General features: G+C 35.6%; 1 protein-coding gene across 1 annotated transcript in view; it reads right to left on the bottom strand.

Annotated features, from left to right (window-relative positions):
- The window catches only part of NAV3 (neuron navigator 3), a 252,084-nt gene that overhangs the window by 25,276 nt on the left and 211,390 nt on the right, over positions 1-15,418 (bottom strand). Inside the window, exons 21-25 of the mRNA XM_066183294.1 lie at positions 14,209-14,232; positions 11,838-11,915; positions 3,650-3,733; positions 1,901-2,012; positions 515-636 (exon numbers count right to left, since the gene is read on the bottom strand). Coding sequence (XP_066039391.1) covers positions 515-636; positions 1,901-2,012; positions 3,650-3,733; positions 11,838-11,915; positions 14,209-14,232 — 420 coding nt within the window. The remainder of the gene's footprint in view (positions 1-514; positions 637-1,900; positions 2,013-3,649; positions 3,734-11,837; positions 11,916-14,208; positions 14,233-15,418) is intronic.

Genomic DNA, 15,418 nt, shown 5'->3' with positions numbered 1-15,418 from the left:
CATATTTTCTGATTCTTTACTGAAAGTACTTAATTAAATCTTTAGCAGTATGTGGTATTTGTATGCTCCGGTTGAGAAACAGCTTAATTTTTTTAAACGCCGTACTAATTTTAAGTGAGAATTCTTAACAGATTTCAACTCTCTCCATAGCTGGGTAATATATTTAAGTCATGCTTTTGAACCAAACTCCAACTGAAGAAAAATCAAACAGGGTTTCAATATGGTCCAGAGGTAGTTCTGGTCACAACAGCTATTTTAAATTGATGTTGTTGTTTTGTTGTTGGAATTGTTGCTTCTACTTCTGTTTAATTACTCTGACTTCGGCAAATAAAACCCTGCTGATATCCAGTAATTTTTAGTTTGCTGGTAGCGTCACAGTATGGATACACATGAATTTCTTGATATCCATCTGGCCCCACAAGAACACTGTAGGTGAAATGGACCATTATGTTACTCAGACACTAGGAAATGACATAATAGTTAAAAGATAGGTTTAAACCTACTGAGTACTTACCCAGTTTTTCTTTTTCTTTTTTTTGGAATCAACATCATTACCACTTCCAATACTTGAATGACTTGTAGCACTGTTGATACTGGAAACACTTTCTGAAGAATGTTGCCGCCTTATACGTAAATCTAAAGAAAAGAAGTTACGGTGAAATCTGTTTCTGCTTCAATATAATAAAAATTCTTACATTTATGTAGCATCTTCCTCCTCAAAGGCAGTCTAAATGAACATAAATGAACCACTTTGATGCTTGCAGTGGGTCAGATTCAAGCTATTGAAGCCTGAGAGAAACCACACAGGGACCAAGGGAGTGTATATAATTAATCCAACACTCAGGGGCTTCTCCAAACAAGGCTGTTCTTGCCCTGAAGGCAATGACCCTTCACAGCAATCTCTGAATGAGTATCCTCATAGCAGAGCACATGGATTACTTTGTCATATCAGTGCCACATGTATTACAGTTCTGAGGAGTGTAGGCACTACTTGACTTGTAGCAGCCCTAATCAGTGTTCAGATGCTACCTTCTAAATACCATGATGGAAAGAAACAGGCAGGAGTTCATTAAAAATGAATGAAACAAAATAATCTAGAAATGGAGAATATTAAAAATGGTTGGTGAGGCTTCTAAGTTTCAATTTCTTAAAAGTGTGTGCTAACTACATCTTAATCACTGGAAATTGTTCTTGCCCACTAATACCAAGGGAAATTACTTTTTAGATTATTTTCCACTTCCTAGAAATTCGCTTTGCTACACTCAAGTCATGCAGTGAAATGACCTTAAGGCAAACACCTAAATAATGACCTCTCTAATGGAAGATCAATAACACTCTCAAAAATGAATACTGCAATTATTTTTTTCAAGTAATTCCTTTGCTGTTGCTTATAAGCGGGCACTTTTGAAGTACGTATTTATTGTGCGATATCTGCCTAATTACAATGACAAATTAATTCAACATCTGGAATGTAAAACCTGCTTTTCGGCACTAGTTTAGCACTCCATGAAGCGCTTCATGTTGCTAGCCCGTGTCTTATCAACGAGAGCACCAATTTACAAAGCTACAACTTTGATTGGATTCCCAAGCAATAAGCATATTATATCGTAAGACTTCACTTGTGTCTTTAGTGTACTTCATTAGTCAATTGCACGGACATGCTTAACTCTTGATCAATTACTGGCCACCCAGCTCTAGGAAGATAAAGCTCCAGGAACTTTGGCAGACAGGAAACTTGTGCAGGGTTTCCAGCTCTGGAAATACCACAAGTATGCCTACCATTCACTTCAGAATTTGCTTTGCCTTGCAACAGAGCTCCCAAACAACAGAAAAGTTGTGACTTAGGGTTTTTTTCCTGGGGAGAAATTCCACATTTATTTTGATAATGACAAACCCATACCTTTGTGGGTATGATCAGGGCCGTTCAAGGCTCCTTGAATAGCAGCTTGTGCAGCAGAATTCTGGGCTTTCAGCATTTCAATGGTCTCCCTTAGCTCTATAAGCTCAGATTCCTGTGGGAAGAGCAAAGAGAGATCAAAATAATGGCAAAAGAATAATGTTTGTCTAAGCTAAAAGAAAAAATTAGAAGAGTGTTCAAATTAAAGATCATGGGACTGCTTGGGTGAATATAAGGGCAACAATAAAAAAAGTGCATACTTTCTCTCCAAAGATATTGAAGTCAACTAACATATTCCTTTTCATTTACTCTATTTAAAGCAATCATGCTGTTTTTAAGAAGAAAACAGTACTAAAAAAAAGTAATCTAAAAAGGGTCTCAATCACTTATTCAATATAAAATTAAGAAAAGCTCAATGACTTTATTGCGAAAGACAATGAAACAATGTGAAGTGCATCTTTTAATATATGAGGCTACTGCTTAATGGATGAATTAAAAAGATTCAATTTGTTAAATGCTAATTTAATTAAAAAGCCCCTGTTTAATAGAAATTGTCCTGAAAGTTGAAGTAAAATTACTCCACTTGAGTGCAGGAAGTTCTGCATTAGAATGCACAGGTGATTTTTATTAAAAAATATATTTTATTATTGCTTTTATAAGCAATATTTTATTTATTAGTCCCTGTCCTTTCAGTCTGTACTTACATAATTAGGGTTAAAGGAATTTAAACTTGAAAATAGAGAAAAGAAGAGAAGGAAAAGAGTAAGTCCTGAATCTTTTGGGAAAGAAACTTGGAGATGATCTGTTTCAATATCACTGCTTAACCCCTTCTGGAAAAAAAAGCCTTCTAATGGAATTATACCTTGTAAAATAATTTAAAGTTTTGGTTTTAAGAAAATTCCATTGCGATTGTTTTCTTTTTCCTTCCTCCCATAAGATGAAATAAAAGCAAACAATACAAATACTTTCCACCCAGTTCTCAATGAGTCTTGCCACATTTCATCCGTTGGTGCTCAAACAGATTCTGAAATGTTATTTTTGTAGATAGCTACAGACTCCAGCGGTGACTAGCAGCTCACAGATAAACCATTTCTTTCCCAGTTTGGCTCAAGGAGGCCTTTCTGTTAATTGCACATTGTTCAAAATTCATAAGGATAGAAAGTTGCAGAAGTTCAGTCTGGGAAGGTGCAAAGCAGCATTTTAATCCTGAACTTGGCAAAGGACTCACATTAAATTTCTTCTAATCAGGTTTAGAGTTTCCCCCTCCCCCCATTAGACAAAACAGCAGAGTGAAAACCCAAATTTTACTTATGGATAGGATGCCTAACCTTCGTTAACTTTATCAATGGAGCTGTTTATCTCTACTTAAACTTCCTTGTTTCCTGTAATTCTATTATTCTGGTGGTGCTGGGAGGCTGGAATGAAGCACTGCAGCGTTAAGTTTATGATTAAGTTTTTCTTACAGGATCTTTCAGTATGGACTAAACTTAAAGTCACACATGTTTTAATTAAATTATGGAACTGAAAGATTTTATCTTCAAGCTGTTTTATGACACTATCTGAGTAAACCTGATGCTGCATAATTTTTTCCAGATGCTGCTGGACATTCATTAAAATTTGATTGCAGCAACCATTAAAAAAATCTGTCTTATTGTCACAGATGTCTGTTTCCTTTCAGGTTTTTTTAAGCAAAACTCTAACATAATTTGCTGACTGTTTTCTACATTAAAGCATTTGCTTTGATAAACCTACCTTTTGTTCAGCTGTCATTGTTAGACTTTGCAATCGGCCTGTCATATTTCCCAAGCTTTTCTCAAAAGCTGCTACTAGATGAGCCTGTGAAAGAAAGACAACATATGTCATTATATTTGGGCAATTTTTGCAGATCGATTTGATTTTTAAAAATATGTTTTTCCTGCAAGCACATTTTCTCCAGATCTTTAATATTAGTTTAAATTCAGAATGAGCTAAGTTGGATAGATGAACCAGCCAAATGAGCCCAGTGTTCCTCAGGCTTCTTTAGCCCCCAATGAGATTAGCTCAGGTATCTCTGCCTGGAAATGAGTTATGGATTTAATGCCCAGCTTTAAGTTTACTGATATATTGGCCAAAAGTAGTCAGCTCTCAAAGAGGAGTTCAGGGGCAATTATTTTCAATTAACGAACACTTCAACACAGGAATTCAAGTACTTTATCTTGAAAAGCAAATTTTAACTTCCCAAATAAAATGCTTCAGAAAAATCCTGAGCCTCAAACAAAAAAATCACAGTTAGTCTTATAAAATGTCATTGCTTAGTCTATTAATATTATATTGATCATATATGTCTGTGTGTATAAATACAAATTTTGTAAAATATAAATACAACATTTATAATGTGAAAATATCAATATAAAATAAAATCTTGAAAACTGGAAGTCTTCTCAGTATGAAAAGCAATAAAGTTGAAACAGATCAAAAGATTTAAAAAAAACTTCCTCTTTTTCTTTTCTTTTTTAAAACAACCAGCATCCTACATTGTATGCAAGCTAAACTTATACAAATGATATTTCATCAAATCTAACTGGCATTGAGCTTTTTAGGCAAAGGAGAGCAAGTGGTCATAAAAATCGCAATATGCTTAGCTAGCATGTACAGTCACAGGAAAGTCACGGTTTAATTTTTAAGGAGGTCCAAATAATTCCATCCATTTCTCTCCCAACATCAAATAGTAAAAGCATAAGGAAATGCTTATTTTCTCGTTATCATCTCAAAAGTGGTAATAGACAAAGTCTCCAAACATTGGTACTTGGAAATATAACTCAAACCAACCATATTTATATGCACAAATGGATTAACTGAGCTTCCTCACTGAGGAAATTTAGTTTTTGTTATAGCAGTGCAAGCACACACAATGCCAGGAAAATTTTTCAGTTGCAGATTTGCATGCTTTTAAAAGCATAGTTGAAATTGTTTGAATGTATGTGGCTGTGCGGAATCCGAGGTATAATCAAGAAAAGACATGGTCCAAAAAAGGATTTTGCTCTGCATTTTGGGAGAGGGAAAAGAGCTTCTTGCCATCTTGCTCTGTATACTATCTCTCAAATAGAAGAAGATTACCATATATATAATGGTGGGCTACTTGTGCATCTCCGCTTCAGAGATGTTATACTGATGAGTGATTTTGGTATAAATATTTAGGTATCTTGAAAGCCACTTATTTTATTCTAATTAAACTTACTAAAAGTTTACTCCTTGTAAACTGCACCATTGATATACTTAGATATGTTTTATTACTTACGCGTATAGTGGTAAACCTACCTGTTTTCTGCATCTGCAGGGATATCTTAGGGATAACTCTTTTTGTAAAGTACACACACCACAAGGACTAACTCCATATAAACATGAGACTAGATAAATATGCAATCTCTTAAAGATAAATTAGTTATTGTATATACTCTTATTTTAATATTTATAACGTAGGCTACATTCTTGAAGTTATAATCTTCGATAAAATGAACTAGAAACCTGTCAATCGATACTACAGCCTTTGACTGTTTTTACTACTCTATTCCTCTGAGCAAATAAAAGTAACTGGTTCTTAAACTTTTAACTTTATTAATTAGCTACATGTTAAAAATATACAGACTAATCTATAGTATTTTATTTCCAAAGACAATGACCACAGACCCAGAACACTATCAGCAACAAAAAATATGCACTACTACAGAATTTTAGCCAAATGTCCCTTCATTACTTTTGTTTAACAGGAAAATAATGGAGCTTACTGTTCCCTGCCTAATAAAAAATCTATGGCTTTACTGAAGGCCCACGGTTCTGCTTTACCTGAGAATTATAGTGGGGACTGAGGGTTTGAAAGAGGAATAATTTGTTTAATTATGCATTACTTTTGTTCTTCTCTAGCAATTAGACTGTAGTAACTACAGAACTTTGGTACCAGACTATGCATACTTGTGCAAAGTATTTCCCCATTCCACAGTTACAACTTCATCCTCTATTGTACACAAATAGACGACAAAGAACTTACAGGAAAAATTAAGTACTAAAAAGCAGCATTAAAAATGTCATCAAAGGTCACTGAAACGGTTATTTTCTGACAGCCTTTAGAGAAAGACAGCCATGTCACAAGGATTCCTACTAAAATTCAGCCAGTGACAGAGTACATTACCTTCTTGGAATATTAAACCAAGCTTTTTGCATTGTAAATGTAATTGGATCAAGATGATGCATTTTTCCTAACTCATTTCAAATAAAGACTATTAGGTCTTGATTTGCTAATAAAAAAGAAATGTAATTCAAAGTGCCATTGACCAAAACCTATTCAAGAAAAAACCCTTTTAATTGCATTGTTCATTACTTTAAATGTTTATTACAAGACAGAACTCTTCTACTGAAGTATTAATTTTACGTTCAGAGTAATAAACTGTTCTTTCTCCATGGTAGCTAATATTCACTTATTCAGCTGCCCAGGGAACTCCTACTTGAAAACTTAAGCAGATTTTCCCTAGAGAAGTACTATACAACAAAATAAGAAAATTTAGTTTGAAAAAGGCTAAATTATCAGTATATTTATATGTGCATTGAAGTATACATAAAATATATGTATGTGCATATATTCCCATCTGAGATCAGACTTCACATTTGAACAGTTAAATACAGAATAATTCATGAAACAATTAAAGCAAAGAGAAAAAAGTATCTGTGTCTTTCATAAAGATCATCAGAAATAAAAAATTCTAATTAGAAACTTTTTTTTACACTTAAAAATTTGGTAATTTATTTTGATTGGATTGCTAATCCTCAATTTCTGAGGATGATTTAATTTATTTAAAAGTTTCCATTCTTGTAAAAATATTTAGGAATTGTTTTGTTTATTTTTTAAGATACAGCCAGTCTCTCACACCTTAGAAATCTCTGTGTTAGATTCAGTAGTTTCATTTATGGCATACACACACCATTGCAATACTTCAAAGAGTAGCCTGAATATTACATGTGCTTTATATAATGCTCATTCTAAAGTAAAAATATGTCCTCACAATTGAATGCAGTATTTGTACTTGAAAAAAGACACCCTGGAATTAGCAACGGGGCATTACTTGAAGTATGCCTGAAGCAAAGTATATCTATCATTGACATGACATACATTTTGGATACACAGACGTACAGTCCTTAATCTGTAGATATTGTTCATGTATGAATTAATTTTGACTTCTATTCACATGTGAAATGCCTGCTGGAAATAGTCGAAGAGATGTATGGTCAGGGAATGACTTCAGTGGTAAGATGACAGATTTGATTTTAAACACTCCCTTAGTAAACTATCCCAGTCAGGCAAACCCCAAATACCTCAGCTCTCAGGTTTACTGCCTATCCTGAACATGACATTCACATAGGAAACACCTGTCTTCCAACACACTTTGGGATTTGACCTGTGGCGTTCAGATTAATAAAGCAAAGGTAAATAAATGAAGTTCCTCCCACCTGATACTGCTGAATGAAAGGAGGTGTGAAAGGGCAGAAGTGATGGGGTTGATTGCAAGCAGCAATTCTACATCTGGTGGCCTTTTCTGTTTGCTGCCTGCTTGCATCTTGTTGCTTGACTATAGGATAGTGGCTCAGAGCTGGCCAAACAAGAGCATTAGCCACCAAATCCCCTCCTCTTTCTGCTGGCATCCTGGCTCTACTACAGTGTGCAACCACGCACCCTTCAGCTTTATACAGTACAAAGCACTGATCAAAGTCCCTCTGAACAGGCTGGGTCAGGCTGCTCACTGGAATTTGAGCCCTTGTCAGTCACATGCGGAGTCTGTTGGCTGGGCATTTTCTGCACTGCAAACAGGCCCTTTCTGAATTAGTATTGAGATTTACCCTTCAGCCACACTGAGACAGGTGCCAGGGATAAAGCAAGAATCTCAGAGAAAATCTGTAAATTAAGCATCCAAACGACAGCTGGACCCAGCTTGAATTTAATCATATGCAGGCAAAACACTGGCACTTTGGAGTTAATCAAATGAAATAAACTGCTGAAGTCTAGCGTAGTACTTGAGTCCAGCCAATGAAACCTGAACAACAAATGAAACCAAATAAGAAAATTTTCAGAACAGTTTTCAATAATGCCTGAGAAATGCTGTAACTTCCAATTGACAGATTTTGGTATAAAATAATGTATCAAGCAAAGGCTTGATTAAATAGGTCAAATTTCAACCTGCCAGTCTTTTAATGACTTATGTACTAATGTCACCAACAGTCTTCTGTGGAGAAGCAAAAAAAGGCACAAATAGTATTGAAATGAGTTGAATAAGATGCTCTTTTTTTCACTCACATGCAATTTTTTTGCTCAGTTCTACAAAGGGAAATGCTAACAACAAATTCACATCAAGATGAACTATGAGGGAACAAGATGGCTATTAATAGTTTCCTTCCCCAGCAAGGCAAAAAAGTGCTGCCTATTTTCAGACAGTGAAGGTATGGAAATTAGGAGGAGCAAAGGACTAACGCTAAGGATGAACGCTAAGATGAATGCATTTGTAGTAAAAGCATGAGAAAGGACAGAGCATTTTTTTGGTTAGCAAAGGCACCACAAAAGACACGCTGTTCAGAGAGTTCTCTGTCTGCCAGAGATGGTGTATTGACAGAGAGGTAGTGATCAAACTTTTCTGAATTAAACTTAATGTTGGTTCAAGTTTTAGCCTTACTAATGAGCAAACATGACCCAAAATGAGGGTCACAGTAGTATTATTCATGTAGAGATTTGACTTCTTCTCTGAGAATAAATTCCAGATTTTGTGATCGGGAGTATTTCTCCCTTAAAAGGCAGTGACTGGTGAAATATGTCTTAGACTACAAAATAAATGATAAATGAATACATGCAAGGAACGCATTGTTAAGGCAATGAAATTTCATGGAAGTTCATCAAATTTTGAAAGCCTTCTAGGTTTTCCATAAGCTTGCCAAGTTAAATCGTTTGTTAATAACTCTCAGAATTTTTATGAAAAGTACTTAATAACTGGCATTTAAACATCAATTTGGTAAGTAAACTAAATTTCAATGGTTCTATCACAATTAAATAGTTGAATATACTCTCTGCTTTCAAGCTGGATTTTATTTCTGATGTTTAAGGGATATTTTGTAGAATTTCTTCTCATAAAGTGCTTGAAGGACTGACAGAAGGAGTTAAACATTTAAGCAGTCTCTTTTGATTTTTTGGATTCATGTGGAAGTGTTGTTTTAATACTTTACAAGTTCTGTACCAAAAACAGTAGAGAATGAACTCAGGACCAGGTTTATTGTGAAATACTTTTCAATTTTTTGGTTTTGTAAAGTGTGTATCTCATGAGAACATCCTGCCAAAAATATTTACTGCCATTATCCAGTAATATCTACTTTTCTTTTAAAATGGTGTTCACTGTGAATATAATTTTGCTCATGCCTGGAGATTTGGAAGCCGCTAAGTTTCATGCTCCCAAAAAATTTAATTTTGAAGGAATTTCTACGTGTTGGGGATTTGACAAGAGGAGAGATTTCTCTTGTATCAGTTAAAAAATGCATGTGCAAAATGGATCAGCCTTACGGTTGCCAATAGGTTTAGAGTTTAAAGAATATCTCCGTAGAGATGGATTAGAAGGTGTGTAACAGTCAAAAGAACTGTTGCCCTTAAAGTTATATCACTAGAAAAGCATTCTTGCTAGCTGTTCAGAACCCAAGAGGCAGTATATACCAGATTTCTAACAATCCAATCTGATTTATACAGATCAACCCAAATTTATTTCTTACCCATGCAACTGATTTAGTTTGAGTGAAAACCAAGCCAAAATACCAATTTTTAACTTGACTCATTTTCCTCGAATTATGGATCAAATCTGATTATAACTAGGAGCTGGCTTTGACAATTTGTCTAGAATAAGTAATGTTATTAGAAACCATCCCTTATGGTGTTTATTTAATAGAAAGACATATTGGCCAGGGGTATAGTGAAGGACTTCCAAATAAGACTGAAGAGAGATTGGACACTGTTTGTCCAAACAAACAAAATAATGGTTTGATTTCCTCAGCTGCAGAGAGTGCTCTGACATTCTCACCTTACTGTACTTGTTGCCGTATTATAGACTACGCCATTTCTGGGTTGATTGAAAAGTGACAGGAGACTGAGTAATCCTTCAACTTTCCTTTTCAACACAGCAGTTAGAAAGAATATGCGAGTGTCTTCTGTTCTGAGCCAGTGGAAGGAGAGAAGGGAAAACTGTTTTACTGCCCGCAGAGTAAAGAGAAGAGTGGTACCAGGGGCCTGAGTTATCACCCGGAACAGGCACTGAACACAAGCCCACCAAAGGCAAACAATTTAGTTTTACTGATATGACATCTCTATTTAGAATCATGAAAATGTTTGGGTTGGGAGGGACCTCTAATGATCATCTAGTCCAACTTCTGATTGCGGGCAGACATATCTTTCACTAAATCAGGGGCTTGCTGGATAACTCCTCTGGATAACACCAGGGCATTCAGAGCAGATGTAGGTGTGTCTGTGATTGTGCTGTGTCACAAGCCCAGCCAGGTACCCCCTCCCTGTGCCCCCCATTTCCATGCAGAACTGCTGCATCTCTGCATTTGTGGTAGAAAGAAAAGTTCCCTGCAGAGAACAATAGACTCACTAGCAAACACACCAACCAAAAGCATGCTATTTCAGCTCTTCTGATCTCTCAGTGTGAGTTTTTGTTTTTTGCTCTCAGGATAGGTGAATGAAGACCTGCCCAAACTGGTAAAGAGGAAGGTCAGTGTCTAAAACACGTAAGTGAAGGAATCCCATTCCCAAAATAGATATGCTGGCTATTCTAGCTATACATTCTCAAATGAATAACCCAACTCAGAATCCAGATTTTGAATTTATAAACATTGCAATGTCCCACGTCATCTGACTTATGAGTTCGTTCTTAGTACTCAGAGGAGTCTGGCAACCTACACTGCTACAGATGTACAAATATCCACAGGTGCTCTGCAACCATCTGAACAGAGGAAAAAGTGCTATGCATAGCTCTTCCACATTTTCGTGTATGGAAGTCACATATGAACAAGCAGCTTTCACAAAGCTAGAGATTACTTTATCAGAACATGAAATAATTTCTTTAAAATCAGCAGTATTTATAAATACAAATATTCAGGATGCCTACACTTCAAAGAAAGGCAATTTATGGGCTGCTCAAGATATCAGGAAACTGCTTTCTTGAACTGCAGAAAGATACATTCTTCTAACTACATCTCAGATTTCCCTCACAGTAGTAACGATAATTGTAGTCTGAACACATTTAAAAATCACAATACTAGATTGTTCAGTAACTTCACCTGAAACCACAGCAACCAGAAAAGACTGTAGCTTGCATTCAATATCTGGCATTATTTTCAGGTAACATGTTCCATTAACTCGTATTACCAACATATGTCAATTGAAAGGATCACCAGGAAGCTCTCTGTGAAATAGCCCAGTTTTAATTAGTTATTTATCAGCACTGGTTTTGTAGCACACAAATTCTACATATACTTGTACACTGTGCTTCCTTTCAGACTTGACTGCATTTTGCAGGGTTTGTCTTTGTGAAATGAAGTTGTACTGAATTCTATTAGAATATACAAATCATGCCTTTCTTTGGTTGTGTCTCCTCACTTTTGACCATTTTTTATAGATGATTCTAAGAAAAGGGTGAAATTGAAGAGGATAGGACTGTCACATTCAAAGTGTGGAAACTCTCCATTTTTACTGTCTACTTTCCACTTCCACAAGATCTACTTGAAGCTGGGGCAATATAGAAATTTAATGAAGTCATTAACTTGGGAAAAAAACTCCAAATAAATAAATAAATAAATAGTAAAAGTCTCCAAGACTGTGTTGAGTAAGAAGTATTGATTAATGTACTTGTTGATACTACTTGTCATCACAAGCAAAAATACTTACATTTGCTGAAAGTTGAGAAGTAAGGGTAGCAACTTTCTCTTGTGATGCAACCAACTCTCTCCGTAGTTTCTGAATTTGCTAGAGAAACAACAGACTGATGTCAGTATTTCACTAATTTTTTTTTTGTGGTTATTTTTGTATGTTTTCTTGAGAGATCACTAATAGGTTTATGATGTCTTAGCTTCAGATTTTAATCTCAGAACTATCCAGAAAAACAAACTATTAAAAGTTGTCTCTAAGTGTTGTTCCAACTGTTTTCTAGCACTTAACTGGTGTATGAGCCAGGATTCCAGTTAAGGAAGCACACATGGGCAAGTGCTCAATTACTTTGTATGCACTATCCTCTGTTTGCAAGGGAAATCTCATGGGTTTTTACCAAATCCCATAAGATCCAAACATATGCTTAGTGCAATCAAGGAGAGCCGCCCTGGATGTGGTCTGAGGTTTTGAAACATGAGTGCAATTGGGCGAGGTTCACTGTGCCTAATGCAACCAACATATGTTGAATGTTGGCTTACATTAGAGTAAGATAACGTGAGATATGTACTCCCACACTGACTGGCATGAAGAAGGCTTTGATGGCTACCTCAGATGCAGATTTTTTTTTTCTTTAAGGATGTCTAAAATTAGGTGAGGTAAAATAGTATTTCTTTTTTTTCCTAATACATTTCTCTACAGTCCCTGAAATTCAAACATGCAACCTCTTTAAATCTTATATAGTATTCAGAAACTTGCTTGCCAACTTAAAAAAAATAAATGTAGCTTTAAATGTGCATGTTGACATGAAAATAAACTCAAGACCCCTTTATCCTTTAATGAAAAACAGAATCCTTAAGAAAAATATCTGTTTCCATTTCAGCTGGGGTAGATACCTAGCATGCAGCTTGCACATCATTTTAAGCTCATTTAACCCTATTTGAGATCTTACAGGGACTTGGCATTGTATTGAAATCAAGCACAACATGGAGTTTCACTTTGAAGAGCCTTTCATATTCAGACATAAATTATTCCAGACTAGAGAAGTAAAATGAGTAAAACCAGCCTAGGAAAGGGAACATTTACAGTCACTAGTAAAGACCATTGCAGTACTTTAATTTTATGGCTCCCATGAAAACCAACAAGGAATACTGCACAAGAAACATGAACTTGTTCCTGTACTTCTATAACATGAAAATAGCTCAGTCATTTACACTGGCTCAGTGCAACAGGGGCAGATTATTGAGTTGTTCTCCATCCTGACTGACCCTTTTATTTTTCCAAGTTTTCTCTTTGTTTTTCAAATGCAATTATTTGACATTCCAGCTTAAGCTACACTTTCATCCTGCTCTTGCAAATTCACAAAGGTAGGTCTCATGAAGTGCTGTTCAACATCTCCTGTAAGAGCATCTCAAGCAGACCCAGATACCGAGAAAACATTATGTAGAAATACACAGGAATGAAATGTTGTTTCATCTCTATATACAACCCTATATAAAAGGCAATAAAATGAGAAATTGTAATTTATACTACTGAGCTATGGCATGCCTCTTTAGCTTCTTTGTTTTAACTTTTAAGAAATGTGATCTTAGATGAAATTATATTGAAATATACTGTGGCAAGGAGGGAAGGATATGTTTGTTTTTTCAATTTCCTCAAAATATCTTTTTGTTGACTTTTTCTTTGATCAGAATAGTAAAACTAGGAGCAGCATAAATGAAGGAGTTGGAAGGCATGTCACTCTGTGAAGTGGAAATGCACCCCTTGGTGCTGAATTGTATTGCTGCTACTCTTTGGTGCCCTTTTAATACAACCAGGACTTCATTTTGAGAAAGGCTGTAATTGTATCCAGCTGCTGACCCAGGCTTGTCACCCATTCTTATACACTGTAAGGAGAAAGAAGCTATTTTCCATGTCAAATTTGATTTATATCTGAAATCAATCTGCATTGCACTGGTCCAACAAAGTGGTCAGTTTCAGAAATTTAATACAATGCAAAATGTGAGTGAGAGAAGTTCAAAGAGATCATTTGAAGTATTTTTCCTCCTGAAAGGCAACACCTTACCTTGAATTGCACAATTCCTTAGATTCTGCACAGAGTGGTATTAGGTTTGAAATCAGACCTATCTTAGCTCCTCCACTCAACACTCAGTTCTCACTGATTCTTTTCATCTTTTCAGAAAGACATCCAGGAGGCTTTCTTCAGCACAATGCTAAGAAAACACCTTCCAGTACACTAAAAGCTGCACCAGGTTTTCACCAATACTTAAAAGACGATGCAAAGCCAGGATGTATTTTCGCTACCAACTACGCAGTTTAGCCAAAGCAGGTAAACAGTAAACTATAAAATAATGTAAGGCAATACAGAAGTACACAAATGAAGAAAAGTTCTTACCTCTGAATGAGCCTTTTCTTCTGCCTGGAAGAAAACAAAGAAGAAAAGGCTTAGAATGAGTGTGCAACATAATTGTGGTAAGAGAACATAAAAGCCACCTACACTGAAGGGAAATGAATAGCTTCATACATCCATTACATTTAAGGAAGGTATCCAGTAAAAACAATAAATTGAACTCTTTTCAACTTGTTTGGCAAGGCTCCAGCTGAAACCCCAAAGAGCTTGCCAGCGTTATGACAAAATGAAATGGTGGAGAAAATCAGAGCAGGACCAGAATTGCAGAAACTGTAGCTACATTTCTAAGATAAACAAAAATTTACTATGCTCCCACTGCATGGACCTCAGTCTGACACAACAAATTTTTATGCTGCAATGATTATTAGGGCTCCTGGATTTATATTTGCCTTACTGCATATCAAGAAATGTGCCTAATATGATAATAAGTAATCCCTGATAAGAAAAGTTGACAGCATACCTGTAAAACATACATTGGGGAAGGTGAGGGGAACTTGTATTTTAATGTAATTTCTTCCATACAGAGAACTGATCAAAATATTAAGGGCTATCAAGGCATGTTAAAGTTTTCAATTAAATTTGCTAATATTATTTTAAAATTTAGATATTTTCCATATTGCAATGTATTGTGTAATATACTGAAGCTTTTTACTCAGCAGCCTTTTCCAACAAGCTAAGAAACTAAACCACTCTTAGGCAAACCTTCGAAAGTCATTCAGTTTCTAAGCACTGGATTAGTCCTATTCAGGAGACATTTGGTGGACAGATAAATCTTGCTTCAGTGGAATTCTAATGGAAAAGAATGGCATGCCATGAGAAAGGAACCCTTTCATAACATAAAATAAGAATCAGTTAATGCACTAGAAATCAATCCACACCCCATAGTCTGAAGGGGCCCATATTCAGAGAAGCAGTCTACATTATCTGGAGGAGAAGTAAGCAGTAAAAGGAAAATGTAGGTAAAGGAATTATCTACAACACTAGAAACACTAAGAAAACCCAAGTTAAGGGTTCTTCAGAAGATTCTCTGGCACTGGACTATCTTATTCTGTGTTATTACAAATTATTATAGCTGATTTTGAGCCTGTAATAGGCATTAATTATGGGCTGTTAGGATTTTAATGATTTATAATAGAAATGGGTTTTTTTGAGAAGGCCTCTGGAAAACACCTCTTTCCATACATGCTTATCTTTA

Source organism: Chamaea fasciata, unplaced genomic scaffold (genome assembly GCF_029207755.1).
Source record: "Chamaea fasciata isolate MVZ Bird 193981 ecotype frontalis unplaced genomic scaffold, bChaFas1.0.hap1 SCAF_5, whole genome shotgun sequence".
NCBI classification, from domain to species: Eukaryota; Metazoa; Chordata; class Aves; order Passeriformes; family Sylviidae; genus Chamaea; species Chamaea fasciata.
This window is presented reverse-complemented; position numbering and strand designations above follow the sequence as displayed.